General features: G+C 40.0%; 1 protein-coding gene across 5 annotated transcripts in view; it reads right to left on the bottom strand.

Moving 5' to 3' along the window:
- PDE1A (phosphodiesterase 1A) overlaps nucleotides 1-19,018 on the bottom strand; it is a 300,656-nt gene that overhangs the window by 24,958 nt on the left and 256,680 nt on the right. For 4 of the 5 annotated variants that reach the window (XR_007517882.1, XM_049887595.1, XM_049887593.1 and 1 more), the window contains exon 13: nucleotides 18,315-18,502. Coding sequence is in view for 4 of the 5 variants with exons in the window: in XM_049887595.1 (XP_049743552.1) it covers nucleotides 18,315-18,502 (188 nt within the window). In the remaining variant the exon portion in view is untranslated. Of the gene's footprint in view, nucleotides 1-8,624; nucleotides 18,503-19,018 lie in introns of those variants that run through there. The other variant, XM_049887592.1, reaches the window with a different exon arrangement.

The raw sequence follows: 19,018 nt of genomic DNA on the forward strand, positions 1-19,018 counted from the left end.
TTATTGTATGCTTAATGCTAGTTCAAATAAATAATAATGTTTAAAAATAAGAAAACACCTGTTGTTGGTGTTAGGTGCCATTGAGTTGATTACAACTCATAGCAACCTTATGTAAAACAGAATGATATACTGCCTGGTCCTTTGCCTTCCTCACAATCATTGCGATGTTTTAGCCCACTGTTGCAGCCACTGTATCAATCCATCTGGTGGAGAGTCTTCCTCTTTTTCACTGACTCTCTACTTTACCAAGCATGATGTCATTCTCCAGGGACTGGTCCCTCCTGATAACATATCCAAAGTAAGACAAAGTCTCACCATCCTTATTAATAATTCTTACTACTTATTAGTAATTCCCATGATGATTTCTGACTTATTACAAAGGTTGGTTATATATACAGAGATTTTAAAATGTTCTACCTTAGGGTGTTTAGGAAATTAAACTTTTTATAGGGATTCGAATGAAATTTAAAATAATATCCAAACAATGATCATGCCAGAACCTTCAAGGTTCTTCAGTACATGTTTGAGGAACCATGGGTGGTGTTTTAGGTCAACTGCCAGGCTTTTGTTGAATGGGTTAAGTTTGAGGCCAAAGCCAAATTGCTCTGAGCAGCTAAGGTGATTTTAGAGTCGGGAAAGGAAGGGAGAGAGAAGAGATCTGGAATCAAGAAGAATCTAAAACTATATATTTCGGAGTGAGAACAGGGATGGATGACAAAGGCATTTATGTTTTACTCTGATGTGTAACGTACCCTTCTCTTCTGTCTCCTCATAAAATCCTGAGTTATGACAACAGTGCTTCCAATGTACTTGAACCGGGCTAAAGTACATCGGGAATATATGTACTTTAGATGAACATTTACAGAATAAGCTAGCTTATCATTAAACAATTAGTACACATATTGCTTTGTCACATTGGTTGCCAACCCCACCACATGTCAACACTCTCCCTTCTCAACCTTGGGTTCCCTATTACCAGCTTTCCTGTGCCCTCCTGCCTTCTAGTCCTTGCCCCTGGGCTGTGTGCTCCTTTAGTCTTGTTTTGTGTAATAGGCCGGTTTAATCTTTGGTTGAAGCGTGAACCTCAGGAGTGATTTCATTACTAAGCTAAAAGGGTGTCCGGGGGTCATACTCTCAGAGTTTCTCCAGTCCCTGTCAGGCCAGTAAATCTGATCTTTTTCGTGAGTTAGAATTTTGTTCAACATTTTTCTGCAGCTCTGTCTGGGACCCTCTAATATGACCCTTGTCAGAGCAGTCAGTGGTGGTAGCCGGCCACCATCTTACCTCTGTGAACTGAGTATAAGCTATACCAAACTTAGAAAAAATACTGATCATTCCACTGCTCCTAAACAGGTTCCTGCTGAATGGCTACTTCCTGAACCACATCCATGTCTACCAGATACACCAACTATTGTGAGTCCTGTATTTCCTAGGACACAGTTTGAACCTTGTCATTGACTCTCCCAGATGGACCTCTGAGACTGAGAAGCTAAAACCATGATCCATATACTCTATTCAGCTTATATTTTCTGGGCCTCTTTATCTAACCAACAGTGGCATTGCCGTCCCTTTCTTTACACAGCCAGATTTGTCCTTGCTGTTTTATTCATTTTTCAAAATATCCATAGGAGAAAGGGCTAAAGGACAAAAGAACAGGAGAATTACATGAAAATCAGGATAGTTATCTCTGAAGAGGAGCTACCTATCAAGTTAAAATTCACTGCTGTTGTGTCAATTCTGACTCATAGTGACCCTACAGGACAGAGTAGAACTGCCCCATAAAGTTTCCAAGGATTCAATCTTGACGTAAGCATACTGCCACATCTTTCTCTGGAAGAGTGGTTGGTGGGTTTGAACCCACTGACCTTTTGGTCAGTAGTGCAGTGCTGTAACCACTGCACCACCAGGGAGCTTCTCTGGCATGAAAAATATCCCATTTGTTCACCAATGGTAGGTTCATGAGTATTTATTCTAGTCATTTTTTAAACTGTACCTGCAGATTTTATGCACACTTTGGTACAAATGATGCATTTCACTATTTAAAGGGGTTTTTAAGCATTAAAAAATAAAGAAGGAAGAATAAAGCTAATGTACTGACCTGGTTTGAAAACTACTGCCTTATATCTTTGCAATAAATGAGTGAGTGAATGAATGAATAACACACAAACACACACCCACTGTTCAAACTTATTTAAGCCCTTCTAATAAAAAAATAAAAAAATTTTTACTTTCTCAGGGTTAGGTGACTTTGGTGACACCACCTAGTAGAACTTTATAATTCTGATCTTTCAAATGTTCTACTAGGTGGTGTTCACCAAAGATCAAATGCATATTTCTGCTCTACTATACTGACTTTTTTTATACTGATAATATAATGTATAATGTTAGCTAAGAAGTTTACATTGGAAGTAGGAACAACCAAATAAATGTATAATTTACAATTTTAAAATTATTGGCAAGATGTCATTTGAACTGTTAATTATATTTTTGAGCTAGAATTTGACAGAGACAGCAAGAGACACAAAGGAGGGGAGGAAAGAAAGAAAGGAAAACATCTAGTTTTTCACTCTGAAAGACTTTGCTTCCCTCCATTTATATATTCATCTCTTTTGAGATCTAACATGCATATTTTCTCAAACAGATGCTTAGGATTCATAGTCCTGGGAGATCATAAGTCATAACGGAAAATGCATTATGTTTTACATGAAGATTTTGATTGATTAAAAAAGGTAATGGAAAGGGATAACTGAAATAATTTATAAACATTTTAAAAACAGAACTTTTTTATAAAGTAATTCAATCCAAAGTGATCTACACATGTTTCTGTTCTTTTAAAAAATTCTATTTGTGTTTTCTCTAAGCAAAAGATGTAGAAGAGTGAGAAGCACTCTCTGGGACTAATAGGTATTGCTGGCAAACAAGGAAAAAACAAAAACGTGCCCATCACTAACATCTCTGAAATAAAAGTACAGAGAAATATCAAAATATCACAGAGTCAGGTAGGTCTCTGGGAGTGAAATCACTGCTAGGCAACTGGTTTGGGTGTGATGCTTAGGCTAACAATCATATTTATTCTCCCCAGCAGCATGTTATCTATCCGCCCTAAAAGTGATTTGAAAATATTCACTGATAAAGCCTCTTTAAGTGCTCTAAGGGTCAGAGCTTGGGGACAGAGTCCAAAGCTACTCAGCCTTGTTTTCTGATGACTCCTTGGCCGTGGAGCCAGGTTTTCTGCAAAGAATAAAAAAGGCAGATAGAGGTAGAATTCAGATTGGATTACTCCTTATTGTTTCAGTGGCAACTTTTTCATACCCTGTGGAACCAAAAGGGGTCCTGGTGGCTCAGCTGCTAACCAAAAGGTCAGCAGTTTGAATCCACCAGCCCCTCCTTGGAAACCCTATGGGGCAGTTCAACTCTGTTGTTACAGGGTTGTTATGAACCAAAAGGAGAAGAATCAGGCCAATTCTAATTGTATAACTTTTCAAAAGAGGTCAGAGAAACTGGAAGTCACTGGGAGACAGTAAGGCTACAGTTGTTTCCAAAGTTTCGTAAGTTAAATGAGTAGAAAGGACAGGAAGTTGATCATTTTCACTGTTATGCAGTGTTCAATTTTTAAGACTGACTTGTATGATCCTATGAATATTTCCTTGGAAATTAAACTGAAATCATGACTTAACAGGCATCAAGATTGCCCTAAACCTTGGCACATGACAGAGAAGTTTATCTCATTTTTTTAATTCAGGCTTTTCCATAATCAAAAATGTCCCTCTCTCAGGGGAAGTCAGGACAACTGGACTGATCCAAAAGCTAAGAAGCTTCCTGAATACAACCAAACACTTCAAGGGACAAAGTAGCAAGGGAGAGGGGGAGGGCCTGGGGACCATGCTTTCAGGGGACATTTAGGTCAACTGGTGTAACAAAGTATATTCAGAAACGGTTCTAAGTCCCACTTTTGTAAGTGGCATCTGGGGTATTAAAAGCTAGCAAGTGGCCATCTAAGATGCATCAATTGGTCTCAACCCACCTGGAGCAAAGGAGAATGAAAAAGACCAAAGACACAAGGAAAATATCAGCCCATGAAAAAGAAAAGGCTACATAAACCAGAGGCTCCATCAGCCTGAGACCAGAAGAACTAGATGGTGCCTGTCTACCACCAATGACTGCCCCAACAGGAAACATAACAGAGAATCCCTGATGGAGCAGGAGAAAAGTGGGATGCAGGCCTCAAATTCTCTCAAAAGGACCAGACTTAATGGTCTGACTGAAACTGGAGGGACCCCAGGGGTCATGGCCCTCAGACTCTCTGTTAGCCCAAAATTAAAACCATTCTTGAAGCCAATTCTTCAAAGATTAGGCTGGACTATAAGACATAAAATGATACTGGTGAGGGATGTGCTTCTTAGCTCAAGTAGCCACATGAGACTATGTGGGCAGCTCCTGTCTAGAGGCAAGGTGGGAAGGCAAAGGGGGACAGGAGCTAGTTGAATGGACATGGGAAATACAGGCTAGAGAGGAGGAGTGTGCCGTCACATTGTAGGGAGAGCAACTAGGGTCACATAACAATGTGTGTATAAGTTTTTGTATGAGAAACTGACTCGAATTGCAAACTTTCACTTAAAGCACGCACACGCAAAACAAGTCCCTCTCCCCATCTAGTTTCTCTCTTTAACACACTATTTTTAATACTATAACTACACTGATAAACCTGAGGAGCACTGGTGGTACAGTGGTTAAGAGCTATGGCAGCTAACCAAAAGGTTGGCAGTTCAAACACACCAGTTGCTCCTTGGAAACTCTATGGGGTAGTTCTTCTCTGTCCTATAGGGTCACAATAAGTCAGAATTGACTTGAAAGTAATGGTTTTGGGTGTTTTTTGGTTTTTTTGATAAACCTCAAAGAATTTTAAATTTTTATTTAGTTTGTATAACATGATCTAGTTAAATAGTTTTAGATCATTCATCTTTGTTTTTTCCTTGCAAAGTGGTGGAAAATACTTGGCACATATTAATTGAACGATATTGTTTTAAATAAAGAGTCCATTTAACAATCATGCTTTAATTTTAAATTCTCTCCTGAAACAATCACAAAAGCTGTCTGCCTTATTGATGAGATAATACTGTGAAATATTCACTAATTTGATTTTGTTCCCACTTGTTTGATTACCGTAAGCCTGTGCCCATTTAGGCAAGTAGACATAGGAGTTTTTACCAAGGTAAAATTATTAGTCTTCAAATCCACAAGCCACCGTCCATGTACGGAACAAAGATTTTGGGGAAAATACTTAGTTAAATCCTACCTTTCCCCCCATACTTCCAGAAGGTATTTAAAAGTGTTTTATCCCATGGACATGGATCCAGGTTTTCCCTGAGAGAAGCAAGGAGGAGAAAAAAGGAAGTATTCGGATCGGAGGAGGGACAAGTTCAATTCCTTATCGTTCCAGTGGCAACTTTTTCACATCCTATGGAACCAAAAACCAGCTGCTGTCAATTCTGACTCATGGAAACACCATGTGTATCAGAATAGAACTGTGCTCCATAGGGTTTTCAATGGCAGATTTTTCAGAAGTAGATCACCAGGCCTTTCTTCTGCGGTGCCTCTGGATGGACTATAACCTCTAACCTTTCAGTTAGCAGCTGAACAAGACTCAGAAGAAAGGCCTGGAAATCTACTCCCAAAAATTCAGCCATTGAAAACCCTATGGAGCACAGTTCTACTCTGACACACATGGGGTCGCTGTGAGTTAGAATTGACTCAAAGGTGACACTTTTTTTTTTAATGAAACCAAAAGGAAAATGGATAAGGAAGAAGAGTTTGAGGATACAAAAGAGTTGGATGGTTATAGTTCTCTGGGACTCTGTTCTTCCTTCACCCCATATTTTGGGTTACTTCCGAGAGGAAAGACGTATGAAAGAATCCTGAGGTAAATTCAAGGATCCAGGAGATGAAACCCTTGTTATATCCTCAATCTGGAATTTTAGGCGGTGACAGCCAAATAAATGGTCCCAGTATGCAAGGAATAGAGTAAATCCACTGCCGTCGAGGCGATTCCAACTCACAGCAACCTTACAGGACAATGTAGAACTGCCCCATAGGGTTTCCAAGGATGTAATCTTTATGGAAGCAGACTACAATATCTTGCTCACACAGAGTGGTTGGTGGGTTTGAACTGCCGAAATTTCAGTTAGCAGTGAAGCACTTAACCATTGTACTACCAGGGCTCCTTAAGGAATAGAGTAGAAGTGGTTATATGCAATGTCAGGGCAAGAGAGAGCCAGAGAGAGATCCACAGTTTTCAGTCAATGCCAGTGGCTCTGTGTGGTGTAAAAGAGGAACCTTTCCTCAACCACTGGGAGAAGCGTGGTGAGAAAAGAAGAGAGAAAGCAAGCAAGCTGGGGAGAGCAGAGGTTTGGTGGCCTATCACCACAGAAACAAGGGGCCAGGTGTCAGAGACAGAGGCAATAACAGCCAGAAGCAGAGGAAGGATGTGTATCAGGATGCCAAAGAGGGCGGAGGTCAAGCAAGGACAAGATGCTTATCCCAAATCCATAATGCCATGTTAGCCTGCTAAGACTTTGATGCCATCTAAAGAAGAAGAAGGTCAAAACACTAAACTGAATGGCTTACTCAGATTCAGTTAAAACATTTGAATGATCAGCTTGTGTTTTCTTCAAACAGACAAAACGAGGACTTCTGACAGAAATTGTTGAATTACAGAAAATTACATTATTTGTGCACCTGGTTTGTGGACTAAGATATTATTACCCAATACAAATATTTTATTTAAAGACTTAAATACTTAATTTTTAAAAAATCTGCACAGCATTTAGATACTTCTTTTCTGTCAAGATCCATAAAATCCTTGCTGAAACTGAACAACAGCTATTCGCATCATTACAGATAAATTTCAAAAGAAAAGAAAATTGTTCTGTGAAAAGCAATTCATTGAAGAATATATACAGAATGATTCCATTTATATCAAGCTTTCGAAATAGGTAAAAATAAACCATGTATTGTTCAAGGTTACACAAAGAGAATAACTAAAAAAAATAAAAAACCCTCATAGGAACAATTATTCACAAAATTCAGAATAGTGGTTAGCTCTTGGGAGGGAGTGGGAAGGAATTGATTAGAGAAGAGTATAAAGAAAACTTCCAGAAGAAGGCAATATATTTCTTGGTCGAAATGATAGGACAGGTTTTCTTCCTCCTTCCTCTCTCCCTCTCTCTTCTTTCTTTTTTCCTTCGTCCTTTTCTCTCTTTTCTTCCTACATAAAATTGTTTGAATTTCTACTTTGTGCCAGTAACTCTTCTAGGAGCTTGGCTACATCAATGATCAAAACAATTTGATGAATCTTATTTTAGGTTGGGGGTGGGGAGACATACAATAAAATTAAGCATCAAAGCCTATTAAAAGTCAATATTTATAGACTATATATGGGAAAATAAAGTGGGTTAGGGGAGATCAGGAGGGCAAAGGAAGAGGGTAGGTGCAATTTGAAATGTTAATTTGGGCTGCCAAGGGAGTTCTCAACCATAAGATGACAAACAAAGCTAGATCTGAAAGCAGAGAAGAAGGAAATCATGGGGGAAGAGCGTTTCTGACAGAGAGAGGCTGGTACAAAGCTCTAAAGGCAGGAATATACCCAATGTGTTGACAAAGAGAAAACAAACAAACAAAAAAACATGTAGGTTAGTGTGGCCGGAGTGGAGCAAGCAAAAGAGGGAAAGAGAAATGAGAGCTGAGAAGCAATGAGATAAAGGTTGGAGGGTAGATGTGGGTCATACAGGGCCTTGTGGGCAGCAGAATGCTTCGTTCAGCTCATACCAACTCCTGAGAGCTGAGAGTTACATCTCTGGAACTTTGAAAGATGATTGTGAATTTAAACTTAGCTGTTATTAAAAAATAAAATTATATGAACTTACAATTAAATAAAACAAAGATAATATTTAAAACTCATCTATTTTCTAATTATTTTGATACATTTCATTACTACTTATGTTCTTAAGGTTTATTATGTCCGCTGTAACTGTGTGATGAAATATTATATAATGTGTGTATCTTTTCCCAACCCTTTGTTCAGAGACATTATATTGGCAGCTTGCAAATGGCCATGGTGGAACATTTACACCATGGAAATCATTACACATGATAGAAGAATCCTAATCAAGGGGGAAAATGAAGAAGAGAATTTAAAATTCTCATGAACTCCAGACTTTCTGGAGCCATGGAAGCTGGATGCATCCCTGAAACTATTGCTCTAATATGTAAACCTTGAACCAAAAATATTCCCTGAAGTCTTCTTAAAGCCAAACAATAGTTTAGCTAGTAAAAAATGTCTGCCTTGAGCATTATGCTCCTTTAGGAAGTATCTGTGTAGGATCAAATTGACAATAACTCAAAAGATCAGATAGTAACCTTAGGGGGGCAAAGAGTTTATGTTAATTGGGGAGGAACAGAAAAGGAAAGTGAGAATGATTGCACAACTTGAAACATATAATCAATGTCACTGAATTGAACATGTATAAACTGTTGAATTGGTGTACGTTTTGTTGTGTATATTCTCAACAACAAAATAAAAATTTTTTAAAAAGAAAAATATATCATGAGTCGGCTTTATTACTTTATTATTGTCTAGATTTAAGCAACTGATGAAGACAATGTTAAAAATAGAGGTTAAATTTAAAAGTATGTTGTATCTATAGCTGTTACACTGTGAATGGCACACAAATTTGAAGAAATTTCTTCCAGTATTCAAAAACTATTATCCACTCAAATGACCAAGAAGTCATTTGCATCATTGATGAACTAGTGAAGTTTTTACATGCCTTTGATTTTTTTTGTTTGTTTGTTTGTTTTCATCTTACTCCTTAACAACCAATATTCATGTCTGAACAATACTCATTTGTCAGTTGCAACCAGAGTTGACTATGGACATAAGAATTGGCAAAAATCAATGAAAGCATTCTGTGTAAATCAATTAGCTGTATAGAATTTACAGTAAAGATTACTGTAAAAGAAAATGTTCCACATTCTACTTTGGTGAGTAGCGCCTGGGGTCTTAAAAGCTTGTAAGTGGCCATCTAAGATACTCCACTGGTCTTACCCCACTGGGAGCAAGGGAGAATGAAGAGAACCAGACACACAAGGGAAAGATTAGTCCAAAGGACTAACGGACCACAACAACCACAGCCTTCACCAGACTGAGTCCAGTACAACCAGATGGTGCCTGGCTACCACCACTGACTGCTCTGACAGGGATCACAATAGATGGTCCCAGAAGAGCTGGAGAAAAATATAGAAAAAACTTCTAACTCACCCAAAAAAAAGACTTACTGGCCTGACAGAGAATGGAGAAACCCTGAGAGTATGACCCCTGGGCACCCTTTTAGCTCAGTAATAAAGTCACTCCTGAGGTTCACCTTTCAGCCAAAGATTATACAGGCCTATGAGACAAAAGGGTCACACCAGCCCAGGGACAAGAACTAGAAGGCAGGAGGGGACAGGAAAACTGGTAATAGGGAACCCAAGGTCGAGACGTGTTTACATGTCCTGGGGTTGGTAACCAATGTCACAAAACAATATGCACTAATTGTTTAATGAGAAGCTAGCTTGTTTTGTAAACCTTCATCTAAAGTACAGTAATAAAAAATGATAGTATATTTTACTATTTATAAATTATGTGCTATACATTCTTTATATCATCAGTAAAATATAATCTAAAAGCACATATGTGTATTTTTTTGAGCTGGTTGTTAAACTTTATCAGCATGGTGACTTGGTGGCCCATGGTTAAGCATTCAGTCTCTACTAAGGCCCAGTAACAAGCCAAAAGCTGTTTCTCAAAAGGAGAGTAGTTATCTGCAGAGGATGGCAGTGCTTTGCTCCCAAATCCTAAGGGCCTGCACTGTGATTCACAAAGCAGCCTGCCAAAGATTCCAAACAGCCTCTCTGTCACTGACACTTTGAGCAACATTTGATCAGCCAGGTTATATGGCCTAAGTGGCACAGCAGCTTGCACAGCAATTTGAACCTGTTGCAGAGCTTTGTCTTTTTCTGGTTCCACTCAAAACTAGCAGCTTTTCAAGTCACTTGATAAATAGGCCAGAGTAGCACATCCAAATGAAGGATAGGTTGCCTCCAAAATCCAAAGAGGCCCACCAGGCATTGTGCCTCATTTTTAGTTGTGGGAGGGGACAGATGCAATAACTTATCCTTCACTTTACAAGGAATATCTCGGCATACCCCATACCACTGTACCCCTAGAAATTTCACTGAGGTGGAAGGCACCTGAATTTTTGTCAGATTAATTTCCCATCCTCTAGCATATAATTTTTTTTTTTTTTTTTTTTTTTAGCATATAAATATTCTACCAACAAGCCCAGAGTCATTGACACTTCTTCCTTAAGAGGTCCAATCAGCAGAATGTCATCAATGTAGTGGAACAGTGTGACATCTTGTGGAAGGGAAAAGCAATCCAAGTCTCTGCAGACTAAATTATGACATACAGCTGGAGAGTTGCTATACCTCTGAGGTAAGACAGTGAAGATGTATTGCTGGCCTTGCTAGCTGAAGACAGACTGTTTCTGGCAGTTCTTCAAAACAGGTATGGAGAAAAAGGTGTTAGCCAGATCAATAGCTGTATGCCGGGTACCAGGAGATGTATCAATTTACTCAAGCAATGAAACCACATCTGGAACAGTAGCTGTAGTTAGAGTCACCACCTGGTTAAGTTTTCAGTAATCCACTATCATTCTCCAAGATCTGTTTTTTGCCGAGGTCAAATAGGCAAGTTGAAGGGAATGTGGTGGGAATCACCACCCTTGCATCCATCAAGCCCTTGACGGTGGCAGTAATCTCTGCAATCCCTCCAGGAATGTGGTATTGCTTTTGGTTTACTATTTTCCTAGGTAGAGGCAGTTCAAATGGCTTCTACTTGATTTTTTCCTACCATAATAGCCCTGACTCTACTTGTCAGAGATCTAATGTGGGGGTTCTTCCAGCTACAGAGTATATCTATTCCAGTTAAGCATTCTGAAACTGGGGAAATCACTACAGGGTGAGTTTGGAGACCCACTGGACCTACCGTGAACTGAACCTAAGCTAAGACTCCATTAATAACCTGATCTCCGTACACCCCACACTCTGACTGGTGGGCCACAGTGATGTTTTGGGTCTCCTGGGATTAGCGTCAATTCAGAACCAGTATCCAGTAATCCCTGAAAAGTCTGATTATTTCCTTTTCCCCAATGAACAGTCACTCTCGTAAAAGGCTGTGATCCCTTTGGGGAAAGCTGGGAGAAAAATTAACAGTATAAATTTTTGACAGTGTAATTGCATCCTTCCTCAAGAGGACCCAGCCCCCACTTTACTCAAGGGGTTGTGGGTTTGTAAACTGGCTCAAGCCTGGGATTTGATTGAGGGGCCATGACTCTCTATTCTGGCAATACGAGTTAGACTGCCATTCACTTAACCTAGAATTATTCCACTTGCAGAAATAAATATTTAGTAGATTCCTGATCTATTTCACTCCTAGGGACACCATGACTAAGTAGTCAATGCCATAACTCCGTATGAGTCAGATTATTATGATTAATGCTTTGACTCCGCTGTTCATCATGGTAACCACGCCCACCTTGTCTTTGTCAATTGAGTGCCATCACTTGGCCCCTACTACCACGGGGTCCAATCAGCCCCATTGTTGTTAGGTGTCTTAATTCAGTTAGGGCAGCTCCCACTGTCAAATCTGACTTACATAAAATAGCAATCACAGCAGTCTTCAAGGACTGTGGGGCTCCTTTCACCAATTTGTTCCTCACCATTGCAGTAATAGGTGTGTCCTCTGGGCACTCCGTGTGTGGATCTGTGGGTCTAACCTGCTAAATCCACTCTAACATGCCAACTTCCCTAAGTCTTTGGATACCTTCTTCTACAGCATAGCTAGGCAGGTTTGGCACTTCAACTTGATTTAGTGCGGGCCACCATGTAATCCACGCTTCGGTGAACCAACCAAATAAACTATTAGATCCTTTCCTAACCTCTTGAGCTGAGAGGGCCCATATCTACAAACTCAGACTGGTCCATCTTTATGTTCCTTGCACCATTATCCCACACTCTTAATTGCCATTCCCACACATATTCCCCAGGTTTCTGACTGTATGTATTAGAAAATTCAAGCAGTTCTTTTGGAGTGTAGTGTACCTCCTTCTGGGTCACACTTCACTTTTTGGGACTTAAGTCTAGGTATAGTTCTAGAAGCTAAAATGGGTAGTGGGAATGTGTTCTGAGAACATTCAGCAACATCTTGTAAGGAATCTGCCTCAGGTGATGTCCCAGGCAATGACTCAGACGCCTACCCAGAGGATGACTCAAAGGCTTTTCAGATACAACTGGGCTAACCTCATCAGATGGGGGTGGAGGGGCTATAGTTTTACTGGAGAGGGAGCTTAGCAGACAAAGATGGAGTAATCTCTTCAGATGGGAGTGAGGGGGCTGGTTCTTTTGGCAGGAGTGACTAAATGGAATTTAGGAGCTCAGTGTCCCCAGCTTCCTGATTATCTGTCCGTATGTCCCCATCTGAAGTTTCAGGATCCCATTTCTTCCCAAGCAATGCCCTTACTTTAACCTCAGACACCGCTTGAGGTTGGTAGTTGAGTTGGTGTTGTAATTCAGCCACTCTTACAATAAGACTCGAGATTTGGTTTTTGGCAATATCATCTTTGTTACTACAAGAAATAAGGTTTTCTTTCAAGACACAAGTGGAAACTTTGAGGTTGGTGATGCAGTGTTTGAGCTGTGACTCAGAAGCCCTGAGCTCACCTCTTTCTTTCACTACTTTGCCCAGTAAAAGTAGGACCAACCAACGAGCTTCCTCATACTTCTCATTATTACAAAACTGTACAAAGTATGAAACGCACAATCACCCCAGAGCCTTGCCTCTCACCAATGCCTGATGTATTGGTGGTGATGTTGTGCATATTTTATGGTCACTTCACACTACAGATTAACAGTGCCCTCTTTACTACTGAAAGTAGAGTCACTAACATCTTTAAGACTAACCAGACTTGAGAACCAATTTAGAAAACTCACCCTTATAATTTTGTTTCTCTAGAACCACTTTCGGTACCATATGTCTTAGGCTGGGTTCGCTAGAGAAGCAAAACCAGTGAAGTGTATAAACATATATGTAGAAAGACTTATATCAAGGAAATGGCTCACATGGTTGTAGGGGCTGGAAAGTCTCAAGTCTGTGGGTCAGGCTAGAGCCTTCTCCTGACTCACAAAGCTGCAGGGGCTGAGGAACCCAACATCAGCAAGTCAGAGAGCTAGCCTCTGGCTCACAGGCTGCGGAGGTCAATGAATCCCAAGACTGGCAGCTAAACTACTAGCTCAAGTCCCAAGAACTGGAGGAGAAGAACAGGAGCCAGCTGAAGGATCCAGAGCAAGCAAAAGCCCACAAGCTTTGCCAGAAAATCCATCTATACTGAATGTAGGCCACACCCCCAAGGAAACTTGCTTTCAAGTGACTTACTGCTTATAACACATTTCATCATGGAGATGATTACATTATATCAGATCTCATTTTGGAGGTAATTACATCGTCATGTAGCTGCCAACTACATGATAACTGCCAAACCACTGAGAACCATGGCCTAGCCAAGTTGACACACAACCTTAACCATCACAATCTTATTCTAAAATAGCAATCTCCCTATCCATGAATACCATATTCTAAAATAGCAAGCTTGCTCTAAAATCACTCTAGGTTTCCTCTGATTCTAAACAGCTGGACTCGTGCACAATGCAAATCCAGTTGTGTCTTCATTCCCACCCTGCCTCTTTTTCTTTCCAGTCTTTTCTGAGCCTAATATTTGGGGGCTTGATTCAATATCAAATAAATTAGAAAATTACCCAGCACGATAAGAAACATTTTGAAATCCATTTCAGACTGACGTGCAGAATGTGGGACTTCTAGAACATCACTAGTTTTTCTCTTCTACGTGTTTTCCTTAAGAAGATGGGAAAGAAAGTAAGCCTGGGCTTGATTCACAGTTTCTAGTCCCATCATGGTGGGTTTGGTAGAACTAGTTCAATTTGGAATCCTTATGTCCAAGGATAAGCCAAACTCTCAGGTAGTTTCCAAAAGTAATAGTTTTGCCTTGAAGGAGAACTGACATTTGTACCTGCCATTCAGGGGCTAAACAAAAATGCTTCTTTCACAGTTCCAGATATGAACCTAATCCATTCCTCTAGCTCAGCTATAGATGCAAATGGCACTCTTGGGACAGAATAGCAGGCCACTAATAAAAATCACATAAATGTACATGGCACTGTAGAAATTACACATTTCTTTCTTATGCATGATTTCTTTTGTTGTTATTGTTCTTAATAGAGAGCATCACCCTACTGACCTCTAGTATAGGTGATGTGTGTTCTCTTTCTCTATCACTTTCTTAAGTAACTTGCTCTCAAACCTCCATACTGGCTCTAAGATATTAGCCTTTAAGACTCTGGAACATAAATGGTAACTGGTCAAAGATACATGAGAATGTCTGCTGTCTTGATCAGCAAATCCCCATTAGGGCAGGGATTATTATCCTAATAATCACATTTGTTGAGGCTAAGAAAGGTTATGTGAATTGCCTGAGATTTTATAAATAGAAAATAGAAGAGGAGGATGACTCCTCACTTTATTCCCCTTTGCCTGCCTCGCTAGAAGGATAGCCACACATACACTTAAAATCTCATGTCTGCTCTGAAATAGTGAAGAAAAGAGTGGAGACTGGGCGAAGACTTAAGATGCTGAGGAACTCTGAGAAAATAATAAGGGCATTGCCCTAACTCTAAATGGATAACATTTAAACCAAAAAAGTAAACACTTTGGGATGGAGAGAAGTATTTTTAAATTTTTTTTGAAAGGTCCCATGTCAAAAAGAAATGTGTTTACACACAACATTCTTACACAGATGTTCCCAGCTCCTTAAAAGAAGGCTCATTGAATGTGTTTACTCTCCAGGAAAATGTCTTGTGTAATTGATGACACAGGAGTTTCATAGGCTGAAGCCTAGTAGTCCACAACCCTTCACTGTTCTAGGATTAGTGGGATGCTTTTGAGATATCTGTGAAATACAGTTAATAGGCTAATATGATTGTGACCAAACATCTACAATTCTGTTCAGAGCCTCAATGTTTCATTAACATTCCAAAGCTGTAAATATCATACGCCCTACTTATGTTAATCTCAATGTAATTATTATAAAGACAGTTTAATTTTCAGTGTATTTTAAGATTAGAGATACAGCAATTAAGTATTACAATGGCAATATCTGATACACGCTGACTTTAAAGTTGGTGACATAGTAGATTTATTTTTGTAGATTATATTTCCTTCCATTTTTATTATGAAATATTCCATTCATATGAACTGACTCTACGTTTATATATAAAGCATATATGTTATATATCCACCTGTCATCTGTTATTTTGTCATACCACAGTAGCTTATGTGTTTCTATAATACCAGAAGCTATGCCACCAGGTTTCAAATACCAGCATGGTAACCAGATGGTGGACAGGTTTCAGCGGAGCTTCCAGACTAAGACAGACTAGGAAGGAGGTCCTGGTGGTCTACTTCTGAAAAACTGGCCAGTGAAACCTTGTGAATAGCAGCGAACATTGTCTGATACAGAGCCGGAAGGTGAGCCCCTCAGATGACGGGCTCAGACACAGCAACGACTGTGAGGACGGCACAGGACCAGGCGGAGTTCCATTCTGTTGTACGTAGGGTCGTTAGGAGTTGGAACCAACCTGATGGCACCTGACAACAACTACATGTTACATATAACCATAATCATAAAAGTAATATCTGTGTGTCTACCACCCAATCTAACAAATAAAATACACTAATACTTGAATAAATCCCCCATTCTTCCCCCAGAACCATCCTGAATATCATTGTTTAGTTTTACCACAGGAGTATTTCAAAACCTATTGTTTCATTTTTTTTTTTTTGAGGCTTATAAATTTCCTATGAATGGTATCTCCCCAAATTTTAGCAGTTTTCATATTTTGCTCCACATTGTGTCATTCATTCCTGTTGATGTTCCTCATTAGAGTTCATTCATTTTAATAGTTGTGTGGTGTTCCATGATATGAATATACCAGTTTATGAATGCATTTTACTGTTGCTTGCAGTTGTTTTTGCTGGTATGTGTGCTACTGCTATGAAAGCCTTATACAGTGAAACCTGTGAGAGCCAGAACTCCATCGGACTGCCTTGTTTTTCCAGGTCTCGCAAGTTTTCTACCTTTGACAGGATGCAGTCTTACCAGTTGTCTATTGCTCTCTAATAGTGGACAGTATTTGAATTTTCCTTCTCCAACAGGTTTCCATGTTACACAGGTTCCAGCTTTTGCAAGATTTACTGTCCATTGTCTCTTGATGCACAACTAAAAAAAAAATCTCTCTAGCATTAAAATACTAAAAAACAAACCCAAACCTGTTGCTGTCCACTCATAATGATGCTATAGAACAGAGTAGAACTGCCCCATAGGGTTTCCAAGGAGTGGCTGGTAAATTCAAACTGCTGACGTCTTGGTTAGCAGCTGAGCTCTTAACCACTGCGCCACCAGGGCTCCAGCATTAAAATAAAATTAAAAAAACAGTGCCATCGATACAATAGAGAAGTGGAATTGTTGGGAAGGATGGCATGTGCATCTCTTTGCTAGGGAATGACAAATTGTTCTGTATGATGATTAAATAAATTTATATATACACAATCAGTATGTAAGAAAACCAAAAACTCTGGAGTCATTCTTGACTTCCCTTTTGATTTTATACCCTAGATTCAATCTGTAAACAAACAAATCAACTCTACTTTCAGCATATATCCAGAATCCAATCTCTTTTTGTGATATCCACTGCTCACCCCTGCCCCACTCACACATACCAGTTCAAGGCACCATCTTTATTCATCCAGCATTTATACACTTCTCTCTTTCACCACTACCACCTGGTCTAAGTTCCCAACACCTTCCTCGTGGGTAATGAAAAATAGCCTTATTTCTGGCCTCCCTGTTTCCATTTCTGCCTCCAAAACATAAAAATATTTTTCTTTCTGTAGCCAGAGTAATCCTTTTAACACCTCAGTTCAGAAAATTTCATCTTTATTCTCAAACCCTATTTTAGCTTCCTATCACTTGTTGGCAAAAATCAACAATATGGCACCACATCACCCATTTACCACATTGCCTACATTCACCCCACTCGCCCAGTTTCCCCCAGCCTCACTGGTCTCCTTGTTATTTCTTGCGTGCAGGTCAGGCAAGCTCCAGCTCCCAGCCTTTTTGCTGGCCATTTCCCTCAGTCTGGGCAAATCATATAAGTGTCTCTGCCTCAATTTCCTTATCTGTAAAATGGGAAATAATAGTATATACTGTCTAAGGTCCATGTGAGAATGAAATTAAATGAGTTATTAAGTGCTCAAATTAAAAACAAAAAGCTGAGACCTACCAGCCAAGAAGGAATCAGCTTTGCTGAAACCCCAAGAAAGAGAATTCCTGGCTGAAGCAATAAAAATTGCAAAGACCCAGGGGTATTTTAAGAAGCTGCTAGAAGGCCACGGTGCGGGAATTGTAGTACACTTCAGGAAGGAATATGAGAAGAGGCAGGGGCCAGATCTGGAATTTGGGGGAAGCTCACTTCCTGCACTGCAGATAATGAATGTTCTGATACTCACTGCATACCTCCTAAACGAATGGACTGATTAATGGGAACCAGCAAATATGTCAGAAATAACCATAGCTAGCTTCCTATCTGATTTCTTTAGTGACCCGTTACAAGTGACTTCTCCAACTTCTGAGTGAAACTCTTAGACAAAGAAGTAACAGTAAAATAAAAGAAATTAAAAAAAAAAAATCACACACCGGAATCTTTTAACACTTAAGTGTTACATTCTCAGTGCAACACAACAGGCACGTGCAAAGGCTAAAACACAGGCTCAAAAGCACCTCTACGAAAGCCCAGGAGCAACTACCAAATAAAGTTTGTCACCATTTTATTGTCCCAACTTTCATACCCACTTCGCCACCACCCACTGACACACACATCTGCAGCCAATATGGCATAAATGAAACAGCATTTCTTTTTAAAAGGTAAGCCAACTTTCTCATGATAATCAAAAGACAACCAAACTTCTAAATATCACCAACGGCATGCATGTTTTATAAAAAAGGAATCAGAGGGGAGGGCCCAAAGCATAAGATGAGAAGGAGTTGGGACAGAGAGGCCAGGCAGTAAGGGTTCATAAACAACCATACCTTGTGCAGCTAACTCTTTCCATCTCTCTTTGTTCTGCTGAATGATGTCCACCAGGTTGTTTTTGAAGCTCTTCAGGTCCACTGCTGCAAGGGAGTAGTCTGGGAAATAGGACCCGTCACTTATGCTGCTTTTCACATTTGATTGTTTCAAAGCATCTGTCACTTTTAACCCCCCAACGGAGCTTGCACTAACATTAAAAAAAAAAAAAAAAAAAAAAAACCACTGAGGCCGAGATAAGGAATAAGGGAGCAGAACTGGAAAAACTTGACAATAAGGGCTGGGAAAGCCTTGGATGTCAGGCGCTCAGGCCCAGTTCTGAGCACATGGCAGTGCTTGCTCACCCCCTCATTCCTTCCCCACGTGGAAGTGCCCAAAATGCAGCATCTGTCTTACAGGGTGGCTGAGTCATGTTGGCAGTAGGATCTTAGAGCAGTGGAACCTCGAGGTGAGCTGACTTAGTGGGGAGTCCACTGGTGTATGTCATCGTTCCAGAGCCCCCAGTGGGGTAATGGCGCCTGCCCTTTCCTCCACCATTTCATCTCCAGACTAAAACCTGGTCTCTCCCAGGGAGAACATTCTCTCCACTTCCTCATTAAGGCATTTAGGGAGCCTCTTGTGGTGCCATTATGAGAAGTTGGACCACCAAAGGGGCAAAAATTCGGCATAATTATTTTGCAACTGCAAATTTTAAATGATACCCATT

This window comes from Elephas maximus, chromosome 6 (genome assembly GCF_024166365.1).
Source record: "Elephas maximus indicus isolate mEleMax1 chromosome 6, mEleMax1 primary haplotype, whole genome shotgun sequence".
NCBI lineage: Eukaryota > Metazoa > Chordata > Mammalia > Proboscidea > Elephantidae > Elephas > Elephas maximus.